General features: G+C 33.9%; 1 protein-coding gene across 3 annotated transcripts in view; it reads right to left on the reverse strand.

Annotated features, from left to right (window-relative positions):
* Positions 1–19,561, reverse strand: part of LOC128549619 (caspase-3-like) — a 44,734-nt gene extending 25,173 nt beyond the window's left edge. For 2 of the 3 annotated variants that reach the window (XM_053526689.1, XM_053526687.1), the window contains exons 1-2: positions 19,481–19,561; positions 6,620–6,667 (exon numbers count right to left, since the gene is read on the reverse strand). In XM_053526689.1, coding sequence (XP_053382664.1) covers positions 6,620–6,667; positions 19,481–19,487 — 55 coding nt within the window. In that variant the 5' untranslated portion in view covers positions 19,488–19,561. The remainder of the gene's footprint in view (positions 1–6,619; positions 6,668–19,480) is intronic. The other variant, XM_053526690.1, reaches the window with a different exon arrangement.
* Positions 19,562–22,003: the final 2,442 nt, after the last annotated feature.

Raw genomic sequence — 22,003 nt, forward strand, 5'->3', positions numbered from 1 at the left:
ACCCGTGTAATGGTGACTGAAGACAGGCATCTGTCTGCATTGTATTAGCTTCTATTGGAGCCTCTCTCTCTCTCTCTCTCTCTCTCTCTCTCTCTCTCTCTCTCTCTCTCTCTCTCTCTCTCTCTCCCTGGCTGTCTCTCTATCTCTCACACTCTCTATCTGTCTCGCAACTATGATATACAGTATCATTTTATTCAAAGAGCAATACAATAAAGACAAACCTGCCTACAAAGGACACCTCAACCTTTGCTAGAGCAGATCATGACCTTTATTTAAATGTGGTCTTTATTCAGAGTTTGAAATACACTGCAAATGAAACTTGTAGTCTTCGGATAGAGCCTGTAATTTGTAACCAGACCTGGGGTAATTAAAAATGTAATTGTAATTAATTGCAATTAAATTACATTTCTTAAGTATTTGAATGTAATTTGTAATTAGGTCATTTATCAATTGCATGTAATTGTAATTTAATTTATTACAGAACAGTTTTAGGGTGTAATTGACAATTACATTTCAATTACTTTCCAATTACATGGCACATGCTAGTCCAGTTTGTTGAACAAATAGTATATCTATGTTTATTACCAGTGACACTTCACTTTAATATGCTAATTTGCGTTTCATAGCTGTGAAAAATAACAATAGAATATTATGGTAGGTGATAATCACTTGGACACAGTTCCTTTGTTCGGATATAATTGTTTTATTAGAACCAACTGATAATCTTTGATGATGTTTGTCAATATGTTTTTGGAGAAAATGATCAAATTATGATTTGAAATTGTTATTTGCATCACTATTTATTAGATTTTTATCGGAGCAAAAATTGAAATGCTTAGCATTTAGTTTAGTTTTTCTTCTGTTATAAAATTCGTTGTATTAAATTATACAAACAACATAGCATTTGACACCACAGTTCTATAACAATGTAAAAAATATAATTATTATTGTGGACATTATGAGTATTCTACAGTTTTAGTGACATAGTTATTCTAGGATGGCTCATGAATATTTTTACAACTTACTTCTGTGGATAACATGTAGTGTGACAGTGTTAAGGATTGAAACTTTAAATATATGTTTAAAATGTAAATGATTAAATACTATACTAGTTAAATTTGAAACATATTGCAGAACCATGATCCTATAAACTTCAGAGAAATTCAGACCTCAGAGAAATACCTGACTTTACATGTATCTTCTCTAACCGAATTCTGCTTGACAATATATAAACTATTAATTAAGGCTGACTTTTTGCTCCTTTTGCAATAATATTAAAGACTGAGTGATGTTCTCCCGCAAACACAGATTATACTTTGAGCTTAAATTCAATTTTGAAATAACTGAAATCAGTTTACAGGTGAATTATCATGTATATGTAGTACAAAGTAAAGAACTTTGCTACAGTGTTCATGTAAGAAGCACCACATTGGTATTGCAGTTGAATATAATTAATTACAATTTGCAAAGTAATTGTAATTTAATTAATTACATTGCTAAATTTCATGTAATTGTAATTTAATTGGACATTTCTCAATGTAATTGTAATTTAATTAATTACATTTTAAAGTAATTGACCCCAGGTCTGTTTGTAACATGTGAAAATGTTGAATTCTTCTCAACCCGGGGCTACGTAGAGGGCGTGGACGGTAGCATGCATTCCCACTACCGCCCATTTACAGACTCAATCAAACCGAGCCTGCATTATTTTTATTTTTGTCGTGCGAGCGACATGTGGTGTTTCCACTTGTTCTATTTGACTATGAATACTAATTATGTTTTATATTGTAAACATATTATTTTCAAAATAAATGCAACATATGAGAACTATTTCAGCTATGAACGGGAATTTCACTGTGACCTGTAACTTGTACATTTAAGTTTTAATTCTAGTGGATGCGGCATGTAACATCGCATCATACTTGGTATTTTAATGAATACCAAATGTTACTTTAACTCGTGTGCAATTACATCAATATGAATAAATTGTACGGGTTATAGCATTTTAAATGTCAAAATGATTACATCAATTTCTCATCAAGTGACATTGATATGTAACAAAGCAAAATGTATTCTTTGCCTCGATATGTTTCACATGTATTAATTTTAGTAGCAGGGCATGCGCAATATAAAACTGGTATCCATTCACGACTTTGTGTTCCAAGCAAATATTTACATTAATTTACTTCATTTTCAGGTAAATTTTCAACATGTTTAATGCTACTATTGTCTTGTTTGTGTTCATGTCATGTATTTTTGTAGGAAAAAATCTACCAACCATGCCTCTTGTGTTATATTCAAAGTTATTGTAAAAGTGCAAATTGCCCCTGTAGTAAAATTGCTTTAAAAGGTAAAAAGGATAAGGAAGTCTATGTTGTTTCTATTCTCTAGCTACCGTGTCATTACACTTGATATTGAAAGCAACCAGTCGCTTGGCAAGTACCATCATGAACTGTTTAAGGACGACAAACATTCCATCCTATCAATGAAAGATGTATGGGAGAATTTCTAATCTACTTTAAACAACCTATCAGAAGAATTTATTCCGGACCGGCAAAAATGTCTTCCATCGGAAACCACCTTCCCTGGGTAACTCAAGGTCTAAAGAAGATAATCAGAAGGAGTGATAGGGCCTTAAAATAAGAAATCAAACGAATCTTCTGCTCATAAATATTTCTTTAACTTTGAACAAACAGTCTGAAAGAAAATAAAAGAGGCTTATCAAACACTTTGAAGATATTTTGAATATAAAGCAGCCTGATGCCTTCCCTAAATAAAACTTCAGCATCCCTGTCATCCTTAATATACCAATGAAACTGCAAACATAACTGCTCTAAATAAGCAATTTCAGCCAGTATTTGGCGAAAAATCATCTTTACATTAAGCAGCCTCCTGCAAGATTAAATTCCAAGACATATCTGAACGAAACCAGGAGACAGTCACACCTACCCAAGAATGCTAAAGTATGCAGGAGTGAAAATATGCATGAGCACCGGTACGTATGTATTTTTTTAATTCGCGGTACATGATTTATTTACATCAGAAGTTATGAAAAATAAAAAATAAATCGGTATGCACATCCGTTATTGACAAGAAAACCAAAACAATGTAGAAACCAAGAATCAACAGAAAAAAATCAGCTCATCAATCTTTATCACACAAAGTGTTTTCTTTTGATAAAAGGAAAAGGAATTCAACAATTTTTGAATGTTGACACAAATGAAATCTTGAAAAGACTGGAAAATAACCTTCTTGAAAAGGGCAATTCGATTTGATGTTACAATGATCAGGTCAAACAGAAAATTTAAACATTTGTGGCATCAGAATCCATCTCCGAAAATGAACGATAGAGAGGAACAGCAGGATCATATGGAAAATACAAGTCTTAACTACGAACGATTGCGCGATGAAGTTATAAGTATCTAAAGGGAATCTTTCCAGCGAACAGATTGAACGATACAAACAGTATAAGCAAACACACAGGAAGCTCAGTTTGACCTAAATCGTTGAACGAAAGTACAAAAAATAGACTTCAGTCAACTGTAGATCAATTTGAATCAAGAACAATCACAAATTATCAACGCGGCCGTATCAACAGTCTTTAGGTAGTGAGAAAAGTGATAAATCAAATACAATGATACACAATGAAGCAAATTAACTTTCAACAGAAGGAAGTTAACTGGCTACATCTTGCTGAATGGTGATTGTAACTTTATAGACATCAATCTAAATGGTTTGAATGAAAATGTTGAGATAAGAACACTTTCATGTAAATCATGTCATGTAATGTGTCAAGCTCAACACTTGAAACAAGTCTACAGGGTAAGACGGAATAAGACCCAGAAGCTTATTTCATGCTGGGCGTTGTCTCGCTAAACAGGCATGCTATTTCTCGTCTTTTATTTTTCCCTGATATATACATCTGTGGAATTCATGTTCTATCTTTTATTTATAAAAATGTAACCATTTACCTCCCCATTCACAACTTTCACTTTTCGCCGAAATCGCAAATAAGATAACATTCCAGAATCAGACTATTTATTTACATTTTCTCCTACCGTCAATAGTTTAGAATTGTCGGAATTAATTCATGTTTATTAGAATTGTTCTCAAACCCAGTGGTTGTATTTTCCTTAAACAGCTTGGTGAAATAAAAGCTCTATTATGTTCTGTTATATTCTGTTCCCTTTTTCGTATTATTATGACGTTATCATTTCATACCCCTGGATTGAGTTCACATTTGTTGGTATATTTAATTGTAAATTAATACCGCGTAAGTTACAACAGAGCTTTAAGAAATCCGCCAGTTTTAAATTTCTTGATTAACTTTGACGTTAAATAGGAGCAAAAGCTTTTACTTTATTAAAGTTGTAAACATGTTATCATAATGTTCATACAAGTAAGAACACCTACATATGTGCATATAGTTGTCATATTTGGGAACACATTATTTACTTGCCCCTAAAGTGAAAGAATTTGTCAATTTTAGTGATTTTCATTAAATGCTCAATGTAAATGATAGTTATACTTTAAAAACAAAATTGGAAGCAAAAAGATATTCAGTTAGAATAAATATTTTTACATCAAATCAAAGAGAAGAAATTGATTCATAATCTCATATCAGCTAAAACATTCACAAACTTAAAGAAATATTTAAAATTAACCAATGAAAATAATTTCCCTATATTATCTGTAGCTCAAAGTTTTATTAATCGGGAAATTGGGTTACTTTCAAGGTAGACAACCTATTATGATATGCCAGTTCAAATATATCAAAAGCCTTTGATGAAAAGATTCTATCGACAGAGCCTAGTTAGCACCAAAAAGTTACTCTCGACTAGATATTTCCATCTGCACCTAAAACCAGGGAAAGAATTTGATAATGTGGACCTCGGAAAAACACTTCATCACCAGTCTGTGGAATAATCACAAGTTGTAGTTTTTAAAGAAACTTCTGAGAGTATTTATATCTTCTATGGTATGTCTTTACGTAAAATAATAATGTACAGATTTGTGTGAATATTTCTGAGATATGTGCAATAACATTATTATTAAATGTGATTCCAAATTTGAAGCTCATTTTAATATTATTTCGAGTATTCTACGCACTACATTTTTTACTTTTAAATTCAAACTTTCGAAAGTAAGTTCCGTTGCCAGTGTTATCAGCATATTTTCCATTTATTCGTGACATGTATACCAGGTTCAGGATTTGTTCATAATCACCCAGATAAATGAAGTGAAATAAATGATTGTCGGGTTCCATACATGCACACCAACCTCAAACGAAGGCTTTAACAATCAGAACAAATATTTTAAATGGTCTTGATTTAAATCATTACAGCTATTTCGCATTTCTAAATGAGGATTATAATACTGACTTCAAAAGCCTTTAACACATATAAACACATAACATATGATCATGAACAGGATGGAATTTATAAATCGACATATCTTTGAAAAGCATTACTATTTAATTGAAAAATAGGTCAATTCTGATGAAATTATACGGGGTGCATCTAACGTAGGAAAATATAGTCTTTCACATAATAACGATTAAATATTACATCTCGCGATAACGACATTATCTGTACAAACAGTCATAATCACAAATCTATAAGAAAATCTGTAAACAAAGATTAATTGAATAGAACAAAGTATTGATAATTTCTAGAAAAAGTTCCCAAATACTTAATTTCTTCTGGTATACCACGGATCTTAATAACTGAAAATGCAATGAAATATAATTTATTAGTACTTATTGCGACCGTTTTTCTCCTTTTCATTCATATCTGGTTGTTTTACAATATTAAGTGCAAAACAAACAGCGTCACAAGCCAAATAAAATGTTAATGCTATTGACTTCATAGCTATAGTTATAAAAGATATTGTATGTGCTACATGTAGATAAAAGAGAACTATTCTGTCATACAGATAAGATTCTTTTAGTCAGGGCTCATGTGCCCACCAAAACCTCTTAAACATATACATACTATAATTTATATGTGTTGCATTATGGTACAACAATTTATATGTCAATTGTATGTATACGTTGAAAAAAGGAAAAGAAAGAGGAAAGGGTAGAGTGACGAAAAAAAGGAAAAATGAACCTTGAATTAAGGATGAGAAACAATTTTGTATTCTTTTGTTTTAATTCTATGAAAAACAAAAGTACGGATTTTTAAAAGAATATATAATAATATATGCTTAGAATGGCGTTTTACTGTAGACAAAATAGAGAGTGATGAATAAACATTACCATTTGTTTCACTTATCAAATATAAATAATTTCATGTTTTGATTCTTTGTACTATGTAAAGGAATTCTCACCACTTCAGATTATGACTTCTTTATCTAGTTTCATCACATTTAAGGCGATTTCTTTCTCTATGAAAATTGTTACCGATGAGATAATTTTACTTTTATTTCATTCGAAAAATAGGAAGAAAATGAGAAGTATGAAATACAAATTAAAAGCAGTTCAAAGCGGGTTTCCATCTATAAATATAGAACAAAATTGATACTGAATTGCGAGACTTCTTTTGAGACGAGGTATTTGTCATTATATGGTTTCCGTTTACTGAGCAATTGCTGTTACTAGATACCTCAAAAAACTTACTTTCTTCTCCTTGAGATTGTATTTTGGCTAATTCACTCTCAGATATATCTGAAAATAAAGATATACGTTTATAATATATTGAACGGGAAGTTACTATAAGGCATTTCTAGTCTATCCCAATGACGAGATGTACACCGGATTAAGGACGTATTTTCCTGTGTAAGGGGACATCTCAAAATATTCAAGTGATGTAACATGGTGTAAGAGTAACATTAATGCCACGACTTTATTCATTTATTTTACACGGATCTGATGGCTAATATCTTATTCTGGATACATATATGGGAATTCGATTAATGTAAGATATCAACAGGAAGTCTTTTTAAATTCAGCCTTGGTGTAACTTGGACAAAGATAAAGGTAAGAAACTCAAAACGTTACTGTGAAATAGATAAAAGTATTTTGTCTATAGAATGAAAAGGCTGCATTATACGGAAGAGCATTAGTGCCAGCTACGTGTTATTTTATGAAATATGTCAGTACCACGAAATTTCGAGTTACGTTCCTGACTAACTCTGTATTTCGAATGGTTTGAGATACCTTACTCGAAATTTTGTCTTACTAGCGCGACATTTCGAATTAAGTAACACGAAAATTGGATTTACTGATGTTAAATACTCAAAATTCCAAAGTTTTTAACATATGAGGAAAGTGGAATGCTTTTCCACATATCTCTCTATTTATTTATTCTCATCTACCATTATTTTTGTAAGGTACCTGATTACTGACATTTTGTTATTTTGTTCTGTTGTAGTCACATAACGACAAAGGTCGTTATAGCGTCCCGCTAAACGTCGTCCCGCCAGACGTCGTTATAGCGCCCCGCCAAAAGTTGACTCGCCGAACGTCTTCCCGACAAATATCGCCCCGGCTAACGTTGCCCCGCCAAATATGCCCCGCTTAATGCCGCCTCGCCAAAGCTCGCCCCGTCGAATGTCGCTCCGCTGCATGTCTCCACGCCGAACGTCGCCCTACAAAACGTCGCCCCGCCTGACTTTAGGGTCTGTGTTTTGCATATCAGTAGCCATAACATTGTGGAAGTAAAAACAGATTTCTCTACCAGTAATAAAGATACTGATCGGATAAGATCTGTCATGACCCTTGCCCAACCCCTCACCCAGGTATTGACCTTTCAGATAGGGATCTGGTGTTTGCTCGCACGACAATTCATCTCACTGAGGCAAGCATTATGTGTTTTTCCAATGTTCGACAAATTTATAATCTGGATACAAATTAGACGGAAAGGCGGATGGACGCACGCACGCACGCACGCACGCACGCACGGACCCCCGCACGCAAGCACGCGAACATGCGTATAGCCCTCTATCTGTTTTCCAAGATAAAAATGTGTTATCTAAGGTCGTCGGTTGGGTATTTAATAGAGGTGCGATGGTGGTAAGAGTTAGCAATACTTCATAACGGACTTAAACATATTCAATCAATATCAGACTATTACTACCATTTATCTCTAATTTAATTAACGAAGTTGCTCACCAGACCTTGAGCGGTATTTCTGTGCATGTCACAAAATCATTATCATTGGATTGCACGGCAAAAATACGCAAATTATTGCATGTCCGCATGCATTCAGTGTATAATATGAATTCGGTATATACCGGAGTCTGTAATATATCCCAGACGCTCCAGATCATTTTTTTCAGTCACAGTCTTAAATTGATACTATCATGTCATTCCTGAAGGAGAAAAGACGACGCTTGGCGGGACGACGTTTGGTGAGGCGACGTTCGACGGGGCGACATTCGGCTAGGCAACGTTCGGGGGGCGCCATAACGACGTTTGGCGAGGTTACGTTCGAGGTGGTGACGTTTGGCAGACGACGTACGGCGGGGAGATATTTGTAGGGGCTACTTTAGGCTGGGCGACGTTTGTCGGGGCGCCATATCAACATTCGGTGGGGCAACGTTTTGCGGTGCAACGTTCGGCACGTTTGTCGTTGTGGCGCTACGACAGAACGACATAACGAAATTGTACAAATCAGCCACAATATTTCTGTCATTTTTTAATTTTTTATATTCCTTTGTTAGTGAGTCAAAACTTCGATTACGTAAGTCAATATTTCGAGTTAGTAAGGCAAACTTTCGAATTTCGTAATTGGTAATTTTGAGTAAGTAATTGGAATTATGATTAACAACGAAATTTCGAGATAGTTATAGCTGAACATTCAATTAAGTAAGTGTAATGTCTCTCGGAATTTGGAGTAAATGAGTCAATTTTTCAGTTTACTCTTCGTTAGGATCACCAATTTCCCAAGTATAATAAAATAGGTTTTACTCAGTAGTTAGAAAAGAAATGATTGCTTAATTTTCTATTACCTCTCTTTGATCTATCTTGAAAGCGCAACTTAGATATATAGAATAAAACTTACTGGCTGTTACAAAATGTGTTTGAAAATGTGAATTATTTCAGCAGCCTCACCACTGACAAATAGAAGAACAGAATATACATTATGTTGAAATCAAAAGGAATGGATTTCGTTTTATAAATATATGAATCCTTAAAAGTCGATAATAATACAAAACAATAAAAGTCATTAAAACATGCATTTCTTCTGATATGTATTTAAACGCATACAATGTATGTACAACATTATTGAAACGCACAGAACTTAAAACACATGCTGAGGCAGCCTAGAAACAGTGAATATGCGTATGTCTCTTGTTTGCAGACATTAATAAGTAAAGAAGTAAAGAATGGTTTGTTTTCAATTAGATATAGTATTAAATATATCTAATTTCCTAAACAATGTATGGTGTTCTCTGCAAATAAATAGCCCTGTATCTATATTATATTTGTATACTATAATGCATTTGAGAAAACCCCTGATATTTTATCGGCATAAGACATCCAAGTCAGCATCAGGATATGCTGGAAATGCCTATTAGAAACATTCAGGTTTTAATGAGTCTCGAAAACTGTGAACAAATGTAATGTTAAATCTGCTGTGATTTTGCTTTGAACTCAGTTTAATGCATTGTTAAATTGTTAGAAGGACATTGCTCTCAGCTATGATGTATATCAAAGGAATTTGCGTGTAATGTGCGTGCGTGCGTGTGTTTGTGTGTGTGACAAACATGTACCTATCTTTTACCTCGATGGTAAGTTATACCAGTGTGTGTACGATGTGTACGTGTGTGTGTGTGTGTGTGTGTGCGTGCGTGAGTAGTTTGCTTATGGAAATACCAACACATAATTTGTAAGTAAACGGTATTATATGAAAAGCAAGAATGAAATTTATAAGGAAAAAGATGAAAGCATACTCAAGACGGTTTGGGATTCTGGGGCTACTAAGAAACAATAAGGAGTTTGAACACAAGAAATTGAACATGAAAACAAATATCTTTAACAAAATTTCAGGCTGGGGAATAGTGAAGAACGAGGTGTACGGGAAATGTTGAGGAACAGTCTGCAATAAAATCAGAAAATGGTAAGAGGTCAGTTGACCAGTACCTTTTTACACTAGGTTTACTCTTGGACTTAACGTTGCTGTAATTTCTGGTCCGTTGGGATCATGCCGTACACTAAATGCAATATATTTATATGAAAGAGGTTTTTTTTAGAGTGTTGCACTTTTCATTACATCTCAGTAAGAGACTCAATTAAACCAAGTATGTTATTATTCTGCTTGGTTGAGTTCTATGCTGCTTAATGATTTATTCATAGATCTCATGAAATATCACAACATCACTCTAAAAGTGATGTGTGGCGGCCTGAAAAATGTCAACCTGTACTTGGACTCAGTTTTGATGTATCTTCTGGTCCTTTGTAAGGTTGGAGCCTACTCAATATATTTACAAAATATAATTTTGCCTAAGCCGGTACTAAGGGCATGAGGGAAATCTGTATCTATAGTGTTAAGTAGGAGGACCACTTCTAGTATGAATCCTACGGCGGATATTGCACATTTGATTAACTTCCATGAACATAATCAAACTCAGTCTACTATCATTAAACTTGGTTGCTTTATATGTTTCTAAAGTTATTGAATGAGAATGAATATGTAATGTAGGGTATGGGAGGATGCCAGGCAGAAGGCATGGGATTGTATTGGGAATACAATAAAACAAGAAATGATAAGAGGAAAAGTGAATATAGTAGGGATGATATGGTTTGGACGAATTAATTACTTAGAAATCATAAGGAATTCGACCAGAAGATATTGAAAGAGAAACAAATTAAATGAAAACAAACTTTTAATAAATTTCGAGGCAGCGAGCCAATCTTTGGGTGTCAGAAAAAGAGTATGTATATAGGAACTCAGAAGATAAATAGAGTCTAATAAGTAAGTGATAAGAGGAAATAATTACTTTTAGATTGGATGAGGAAGATAGGTTTGTTTGTTTTGGTAGGTTAAAGTCGCACCGACACAACTATAGGTCATATGGCGACTTTTCAGCTTTGATGGTGGAGGAAGACCCCAGGTGCCCATTCGTGCATTATTTATTCTCGAGCGGACACCTGGGTAAAACCACGAACCTTCCGCAAGCCAGCTGGATGGCTGCCTCACATGAAGAATTCAACGCCCCATGTGAGGCTTGAACCAATATCGGTGAAGTGCAAGTGATTCTAAATCAGAGACCTTAAACACTCGACCACGGAGGCCCCTGAGGCGGATAAGTGTACAATGGGGTGGTGAAAGACGAAGAGGAACGGAAGAAAGGGATGGGTGTATACGATATCCTGAAGACACTGTCTTATAATGGGTGGATAGGGGTACAACAGGGGTGGTGAAAGACGATGAGGATCGGAAGAAAGGGATGGGTGTGTACGATATTCTGAAGACACTGTTCTATAATTCCATTGAAATGGAGAGCAGGGACAGATGTAACAACAAACATTTTCATCCTGGAAACCTTATAAATAAATGTTTTGGCCTTAACTGCAATATACATAGAAGGACAAAGAGTTTGGGCAATCAAAGGTAACAAAGACCAATAATTGACAATTTTAGAGACATTTTGGATGTACAAGCAAAACAAGTAAAGGGACGAAGGAATAATAGGGCTTTGTTCGGAGTTGTTATTTAGAAATGATAAGGAGATATTGAAAGATGAATGAAATAAATGATATAATCTTTCAGGTAAATTATTTGTAGGTAAAAAGAGGTTTTATGTGTGTAGTAAGAAAATATATAAAATCACATAAGAAAGTGGTATGAGGGGACACAAGTACAGAGGAGGCAGAAGGGATCGGTGTGTATGGGGATACATAACTTGTTTTCGTTGGGACTTGAGATTGAACTAAAGTAATTCTATCGTTACATATAAGTTTTCTTTTTTATTTTTCATGGACTTAACGTCACGCCGGCACAATATTATGTATATATAGCAACATTTCAGCTTTTTGATGATGGGCGAACTCCCCTGGTGCCAACACTTCATGAATTATTAAAAGCACGAGTGGGCTCTTGGTTTTACCCAACGAATTTCCGTCACCTGGTTGGCTTTCTTCCATGAAAAAATGCTACACACTAAACGAGGTTTCGAATCCACAGCGATGAGGGGCAAGTGACCTTAACCATTCAACAATCCACTATAGATAAATTACTCAACCTAATATACCAACCAGCATTATCTCGATGAACATTTTCGGACATGAAGCCCAAGAAATCTGACATTACACCTACCCAAAGAGAATATTAAGATAACAGTCACAAAGGCTTGACACAACACAACAGGACTTTAAACGGTATGCACAGTATGTGTTCCTGTCTATGCAATTAGTATATAGTAAATAGCAAATGGACACCTTAAATGCTAATGACGATCTGCAATATTAGAAACCGCCCTGATAGCTAGTTAGAAGACCACAAGACTGAAATCGAGAAGCCACAAGTTGAAAAAACAATAGAGGCAAATATACTCCATATCAGTTTAATGGGAAGTAATATGTCTGAAATTTCCCATTATCGTATGTCTAAAATCATGCCTAAACAAAATTAAAAACAAATAAACACCAGGAATATTATGAAGCGGTACCTAAATGGCGTTCAAATTCATCCCGTGCTTAGTACATTAAATTGAACAAAATTATACATAAACCGGAAATATGTCACCTAGGACATAAAGTGCATTATATTGGTGTGACTTCACAATAAAGTTGAAACATTTGAAGCTTTAAGAACATCTAAAGCAAAAAGAGACACACCTTGCAAACTGAGCTACACACAAATTAATACTGTAACAGCAAGATAGAACGGAGTTGTTTGCATACCTATAAATTGATGCTAAATTAACATTGATTCCTTCTCTCTAATTCTTCAGCTTTGCTGATTTCAGCCATATTTAAAATATAAAATATTGGCAAAATATATTTTAACCAAGCAGATATAAACGACTAACAAACTATCAATCTTTAATTCATTTCCTACTGGTATCTCGCGAAGAAGTGTCAAAAAGTTGAAGGTACTTTATTCCTTATACAGATATCACCGAGAAACCTGATTATGATGGAGCTGTGCATTTGATATGGTCAATCAGGCAAACATGCTATTCCATAAAATACGCATGCACGTGTGTAAGATATATGTTTTTGTTAGAACTAGAGTACTATATTTGCAAATGTCTTGATTAATATATGCTATTTCTGAAATACTCAATACAAAGGTTTAGTGAAAACATTTCCATATTTTGCAATTAATCGAAATGCCGTAGGTACTGCAATGATTATATATCTCTTAGTCTCTCCAATACCTTTCTTCATCAAGAGTTGATCACGGAAGAAAATTAAAAATGTACAGTGTATAATATTAGATAGACAGATAGATAGATAGATAGATAGATAAGTAGGTAGGTAGGTAGGTAAGAAGGCGGGTAGGTAGGTAGGTAGAGAGGTGAACAAATACATGACTAAAAGAAACATTAAATAAATGTATTAAAACATACATGTATAAATGAAGATTTAATCACTTAATTTCAAGGAATACAGAATCTTAAAAGTTTAAGCATAATAATAGACAAATGTCAACCACATATCACATAACGGATAACACAAAAATAGAAAAACAAAGCTCTTATTTCCATTGTGGCCTTCACAATTATATTAACATATCTGAGGCTGACTTCCTGCGGATTATTCTTTGCGCAGATATTAAAAAATAAAATTAGATTATAAAATATCTCAACAGTGAAGGAGGACAATACTTGGCGGCTCTAGATTAATAAACATTAAAAATGTGCCTACTGGTACAATCAAATTAAAGTTTAGTCTTGATCCAGACCGGCAATATCATAATACCGTTGGTGAAAGGGCATCCAAGCGAAGAACAACTACAAGCCTCGGTTCAATCTGCCCATGAAACTGATGAGGAAACTGAACTAATGGAGGCCTTGTTAGTTGTAAATAAGTTTTTTTCCAAAACATTAAACTCTACTTTTTGTAAACTTTAACATTGCATACTAACCAACCCATGCACCAATGGTTCACGTCAAAGTATGATTTGTTTTGTTCTGTTTTGTTCATATTTTCCTACCTGATATGTTTTCTATTTTTGTAAATTTGTTTCAGTGCTATCAGCTGTCATAAAGATGAAAGTCAGATAAAACAAGAGAAGTCATGTGTACTGATAGAACAAAGTGCAGTATGTATAGACACTGATGTTGATAAGATAGTAGAGTATTACTAGTTTAATAGCTATGTAAACATTTTAATGATAAACATTTCACCACCTTCCTAATAACAATAACCTCACAATCTGACATTAAATGCACTTGAACATGTGACTTGACTTACTGTTATGTACACTATCTCATTGTGAAGGTTTTAATCAGCTTTTTTACAGATTACAACAAAGTAAAGTTGTACCATGCATAATATGAGGCAAAGGTACATGTGCATAATGTTAAGTCTGTGTGGGTTGTGGTGCTGATAAAACAAGATAAAAACATAGATACGTTTATATTGTTAAATGTAATAGATTGAGGCAAAGAGTATTGAATAATCCAATTTGTGTTAATTTTAGCATCCATCAGTTATTTAAATTTTTGAACAATTGGCTTGTGTACCTTAGGTTTTACAATTTGATCCACAACCCGTCATCATTTTGCATTTTATGACTTATTTTGAAAACTAAAGTAAAAGATTTGAATGCTGGTCCAGAATCCTAATAAAACGTATGAGTGTTGGTCCAGAACCTGTCAAAATTGTCAAATTTTTGGCGTGTTTTACCTTATTTTACAATATGGACCAGAACCCCCATTTTACATATTAAATATAGTGATAATTATACATTTCTAAATAAATTTAATTTAACATTAGCATATAACTGATAAAGATAAAAGGGCGTATTTTGTCAGCCTGAGTCAAATTGAACAGGGGGTAGGGTTAGCCCCTGGGAGATTTTATCTGTTCTCCTATTTTCTCGTCAGATTGCTTAAAATTATGCCCATCAATATAAATGGAAGGATAACCAAAATTTTGAATTGATGAAAACAACAACAGTACGTTTATTACAAATATTTGCCCAGAATAACTTGATATATTATTTTTTTTCGTTTCCATATATAAAAGACGTACTACATATATAAATACTTTCTAAATAACACCGGTACCGTTATTGAGGATAAGATCAAGCTTCAAGAACAATCAAGCCTATTTTATTATACGGTGCTGAAATTTGGGGAGCAGGAAATAATGACGTAATCGAACGTGTACAGTTGAAATTTCTAAAGTACGTTCTAAAACTTAAAAGGTCAACACCGGGTTACCTGGCATATGGCGAGACAGGTTACATGCCTATAGATATCGATATAGAACAAAATAATTATATCTTTCCGGTCAAGAATAAGCAAAGATGAAAATGATAATTTGCCAATCAAACTCTCCTCCATTATTTATAAATATATGTATGCTATTAGCAGAAATTATAACCAAGAATCTTTTAAGAAAAAATGTCCATGGCTGTATGCCGTCCAAACTATTTTAACTAAATGCGGTTTTAACAACATATGGGACCAACAAACATTCACAAATAGCAAATAGCTTAAGATGGAAGTTAATTCAAGCTAAATGATTTATTTATAAACGCATGGTACTCGCTGATTGAAAATTCTAGCAATAGCACTTTCTATAGATTATTCAAAACTTCATTTGGCCTAGAAAAATATTTATCCAATACCCCAAAGTCTCTATTGCATTCTTTCATAAACTTTCGCACGAGAAACAATAGGTTACCTGTAGAAACCGGAAACTGAACAAGAATATTATTAAACCAAAGAACATGCAACAACTGTGAAACTAAATTAGGAGATGAGTTTCATTATCTTTTCGAGTGTAACCTGTTTTCAAATGAACGGGAAAAAAATTATCAAACCATACTTCTTCAGAAATCCGAATGTGTTTAAACTGGAACAACTTATAAATACTGGAAATAAAAAAGAGTTTTTAAAACTGTGCAAGTTTGTTAAAATAATATTGTCACAGTTAAGATAAATGATATTTTATATTTTCATCTCCATAATTATACATTTTGTGACTCTCCGATGCCCAAATTGGGGCATCATTTATGTATTTTTTGACATATTACATTTAGATATGAAAGGCGTTTGTGTGAGAACTCTTATCTTATTTTGTTGAATCATTTCATTATTTTCTTATGAGCCTCATATATATTGTTAAAAATCACCTCATTGATTTATGTATTCATGAAATGAGTGAAATAAAAGGTTTTTGACTTGATTTTGATTTAGTGCCTAATATGTGCTAATTAGGGGACCCTCGATTCTGACTGTACGTAGATCGCAAACACCGCACAATGCACAGCACTTTGAACGTATGTTTGACCGAATATTGGTCACGTATCAACCATTGTAATTTATTACTCTGTCGCATGTTCGAAATTTAACGAGCTTGCAAAATTGCAAAAAAGGCTAAGTGTTTTATATCATTGGATTTTCTTAAGTGTACTACTACATATAATTTTTTATTCATTATTTCTTTGTAGTTTTTCTTTTTATTCTCTTTTAAATGTCGAGACCCTTAGCAGACAGATGAGCCGGTAGTTCCCCCTCGCCGTCTTTTAGTTTGATTTGACTAAGGCGAGCAAAACCCTTTCCCACTCCTCAAATATTTTTAATGAAGAAAAAAAAACGTAAGATTTAGAAAATACCAACAAAAACAATGATAAATTTGTAAAACAACAATTTTAAGGACATGATAATTAATTTGTAAACGGAATGAATTATAAGAAATATATTTGACAAGCGATTTTAAATGGAGAGAGGGCGGACCTTATGTGGGAGACAGGGGTATGAGTGGGGGTCGTCGTTTTCCGTTGAATATTTCATACGAGATCTTATTGAACGATAAGTTTTGTTTCTTGTATTGAAACATTTGTGAACTTGAGTGCATTTATATCAATCCTGTGAAGAAAGATTTTTAAAAAAATCTAAAAATCATAAATAAAATTCGAATGTTAACTTTTTTACATTCTTGAGCTTTCTAAAATGATTAATTGCCTAAATTGAGTACGTTTAACAATTTTCTGACTATAATCATTTCATGCCCCGCGCAGATAGCAAACTACTATATTGCACAACATTCTCCCTCCTCAGATTATTATGCTAATTTGTGTCAGTAATATTATACTATTATTTATTTTAGAAAAGTGTAAAACACCGTAAATTCAACTCGCGCTTCCTAATTACCTAGGACAGATTTACACGAAAGGCAAGTTAAGTATTTGTTTAAATAAAATTTGTTTCCCCTTAATTCAGCAGTCCATAGTAAATCGAGGACTTAAACTTACACCATACATTTTTATGCCTTAATTAATAAATGTGTGGAATGTTACGGGTTTTTTTGTTGATAATTGGTTACTGATATTTTACGGATATCGTTGTTTTCTCGCTGCGTATCCGCAATAAAAACAAGGATGAGTCCCCAACAGGGAAAGCCACGTTCTAAAAATGCAGCCTCCCCGAACGTAAACCCAGCACGCGGACGCGCACACGGCCAACACACACGCACACAAAGTAAACACACAAGGACAAAACAAACAAATAAAGGAACAGAGTGGGGCACCGCCTTGGAACGGTCAGTGGCAAAACCACCACTGGGAAGCTTAAACCGGTTTATGGTGCACCTAACCTCACTCTTACCCCCACCATGTTCCAAAGTCACAGGACAGTGTAAATAAACGTTATCCCCGCCAGGTGAAACCCTAACATACGCAAAGGCAACAGAGGGCATGTAATGTAAAACACAAAAATGCTCTTGTATATATATATATATATGCAATCAGTAAGAACCATAAACGCATGTACTCAATGCCTTTGTAGAAGACAGAGAAACAAGGGGCCGGACGAAACAGGCCAGAAGACGGAAATCAAAATAGCTCAGTCCTGGTGGGATTTAAGAACTACCTATCATAGAGTCCTTCACCTGTTCCGTCAGACACAATCGAAGAGGAACTCGCACAATTGTCTTTCCTGAGCGGTTTGCGAACAAATAACGGCTCGTACCTCGAAATCGCGGAAATCTTTCGCAGTCCTCTGTAATTCGCAAACTGAAGACGTGCATGTTCACGCAAACTTGTGAAACATTTAAATGTATCGGTCAATGTTTAACAGACATTTTTTATGTAGCATTAATTTACTGCACGGGTGCTAGTACACGTATGAAATTATGTATGACAGATTTTACATTAACTAAAATGATGACAACATATTTGAGAACTTTTTGAATTTCAAGAAGATGACAGTTACCTGCAGAAATGATTATAAAAAACATGCACAGCTTTTTTTATTGAGAAGCAAAAACTCTGTACCGTGCAATTTTGATTCTGTCGAGGCAACAGAAACCTTTGAGCAAAAGATAGTTGAACTCACATTTGTTGCCAAGGAGTTGATATCGTTTAAAACAAAAGCCTTATTACATCTGAGAGAGCTACCACTGACCGCTAATCAGGCCATCATTTGTATTATTTAAATTTCAAAATCTAGAAGATGCCCGTCTAGTAATTCAGGAAAGGACAACATGCTTCCCCCGGTTTAATATAAATTATATTGCTTTCGTACCAGGAAGAGCTTATGTTAATGCGAAATTGTATGAACTTGCTTTTAGAAATTTAGAATAGGTTTACGCATTTCGTGCCGACATGGCGTTAACACGGTATACATTAACTATAGACTTGTGTAATACTGGGAAAGCAGTTGCAGATATTGACAATTGGAAATGAAATGACTGTAAGATTCGGTGAGTGTTAGAGATAATAATTATCTTTTACATTTATATGTGATAAAAGCCAATAACCGAAGAAAACACAAACTGAAAAAGCATGTACTTTGAAGCAACTTGGCTATTATCTTAACGTGCACCTATGACAAGCTGATAACAGCAGAGCGTATACCTGCAGTTTTTGTACAATAATATACAAAATTGTAAATAACATATCTTTTCCCGACTTTCAAAAAATATCTTAAACGGTTCATTTGCTCCGCTCCAACTGTAAACGTTTGTCAAATAACAATGATCGATTGACAACAAAATAGATAGATTTTCAAGATGAAAAAGTCACTCCGGTTTACACGAAATTTCGTTAATATTGATTTATGTAAACATAACAAAGAAAGATTGTTGATGTTAGTTGTTGTTGTAATTTTCTGATGACCAATATGATTTCCTTAATATTGGGTGAGTTTCATAAATAAATATTCACAAATACACTTTTCAGAGAGCTATTCCCTCGTATATTTCGTTTCCTTCAAAAAATCGACGATGAATTTTATTATCTCATTGAAAGCAGCATCGGTATCATTTCTAAAATATGAAAAAATATTATACCCTATGTTTATTTTATTGAGTATGAAATGATTATGCATTTTAAAAGCGACTTCAAACACTTACCAGCCATTTTATTTGTGCTACAGTCAATACTTCTTTATTCGCGGTCTAAGAATTGTCAATACACTTCTTCAGGTAGTCCGCATATATATGACATTTAAGTAACTGCGGATAGCGTATTTATATGACAAAAATTATCTTATCTTTTATTATCTAAACAATCCGTACTATAATTATACATGATCAATTTGCGTCATTTTTACATGATACATAAAATTGATTAAAGTAATGTAAAATCAGTATGGAAAACTAATAAAAAGTTAGGACGATCATCAGTGAAATCCGGTTTTCAGTCCTTTTAATTCTGAAACTGGATACCTTTCAGTTTGGCGGTAGGAAAAAAAAAAGATGTACGTCGCAATTTTCTAGTCAAACGCTTTGGTGTTTTACACCTTATTTTAATATGCTTTTCTCTGTTAAAACACTCTTACGCTACAATGACGTCACGTTAACGTGCGGTGACGTCAATGTTTTTGTTGCGACCAAGAAAGAGCGCTACTATATTTTATCTACTGTTTTATATTAAGGGCATATTAGAATCGAAATAATTCATAGCAAAAGAGTGTTTTAACAGTATTTATACACTCGGGCGGTAATACGTCGTACAAATAATTTCACTCGGGCTGCGCCCCAGTGAAATTATTACGCCCGACGTATGACCGCCCATCGTGCATAAATAGTGTTAAAACACTCTTTTGCAATAAATTATTTCTTAAATCAAATGAACTACAACAAAACAAGACAAAAAGCAATATTAAAATTTGAAAGAAATCTTTTATAAATGTCGAAATCGGTTGATTATTACCGTCAGCCGTATTTCGCCTAAATTTTAGTTTTTACAACAGTATCTATATGTTTAAAATAGCAACATCAAGTTTTCAGAGACGTTTCTGCAACAGTAGTTCTACTTTTAATGTAGCAAAATCAACTATCAAGAGAAATGCGTGCAACAGTATTTCTAACAAAAACGTGTGAATTTCCAGGACAATTCCTGCAAAAAAAATCATCTATCCAGATTGCAGAGGCTTTCAAGCAACATTATTTCTACGTTCTTTTACTCCAGTAAGAAAATACATATACTCTACTGTAACATCGAAAAATACCATGTTATATAAAAATATATAAAAAATAAAAAATACACATACTACAGGGAATAGTTTTAAAAAATTAACATGCAAACTATTTATTTAAGTTTCATTACTGTATTAAATGTAACCTATATAATTATATAATAAATGTAACTATAGACATAAAAAAGTATAAATTTTACGCGACGATATAGATATATGATATTGTAACATATTTTTAATGAACATATAATTACAGGTACATGTACTTCTGTATAACATCGCTTTAGATCGACCGAATTACTACATTTTTTATAGGATATGTTTAAGAAATAATATATCTCATCGGTGATTTGTCGCTGAATAAATCACTGTTTGGAGTTCAGATGCGAAGGAATTATATCACGAGGGCGTAGCCCGAGTGATATAATGCTACGCATCTGAACGACAAACAGTGATTTATTCAAGAGCAAATCACTAAATGAGATATATTATTTCGATTCTAACACGTTATCAAGGACTATTGTCGGCGTGCATTAAATATTTGCCCGTTTTCAGTCGGGTTCTTTTCCAGCGCGCCGCTACGCCGCTTGACGCTATGACGTAATAGTTGTGACGTCAGAACAGTTAATTGTTGTTTAATAATTCACAGTTTCCAGCCTTCTTTGTTTAAAAGGAAAATGAATCGGATCGTGTTAGAATTATCTATATTACCACAGGTGTAGAAGGTGTAACAAAAATTGTTGCTTGTTTTCTTAAGCCTGCTCAAAGACGAATACCATATCAACGACATGTTAAAAGTCTTTCCGTGATCTCCTTGCAAACAAATGAGATTTAAATACCGAAAAGTGGTGGTACAGAAACTCTGTTACATTCTCAGTTAAAGACCTATCACAATCTAGTGACCTTCAAAATTGCAATATTGCAGTTTGAGCAATTTTACAATGTTTGCAAAATCATATGAATTTCATTATGCTACACAGTTATTATGAGGATCATATGTGGCGAAATTGCGTACATGTATTTATCATTAGATTAATTTTCGTGCAACGCATGTGCGTATGTGAGGGTGGGAAGTTGAATAGGTGGTGTCCAACAACGTCTACGATGCACTCCCGCCCCCTCCCCACCACCACCACCATCCACATCCAGACTTTTTTCATGGATACCTTATTGTTTGACAGGACCAACTCTTTCAAATTGTTACTGAATATTCAAATTAGTTAATTAACATTCAAATACGCATAATAAAAGGCCAATTTACATTGTTTTGTCACCAAAACTGACCCCTGTACCAGAAGGTTTTATGAAGTCGAACATTTTCTAATTACTCAAGATATGTAATTGAAGCTTGTTGCATTTACTCATAGCGACAATGTTTATTCGAGTGATGACAAGTTACGTAACTCTGCATGCAGTTTGTTTTGCCAGAATTATACCCTTATTAACTTAGAAATTT

Source organism: Mercenaria mercenaria, chromosome 16 (genome assembly GCF_021730395.1).
Source record: "Mercenaria mercenaria strain notata chromosome 16, MADL_Memer_1, whole genome shotgun sequence".
Taxonomy (NCBI): domain Eukaryota; kingdom Metazoa; phylum Mollusca; class Bivalvia; order Venerida; family Veneridae; genus Mercenaria; species Mercenaria mercenaria.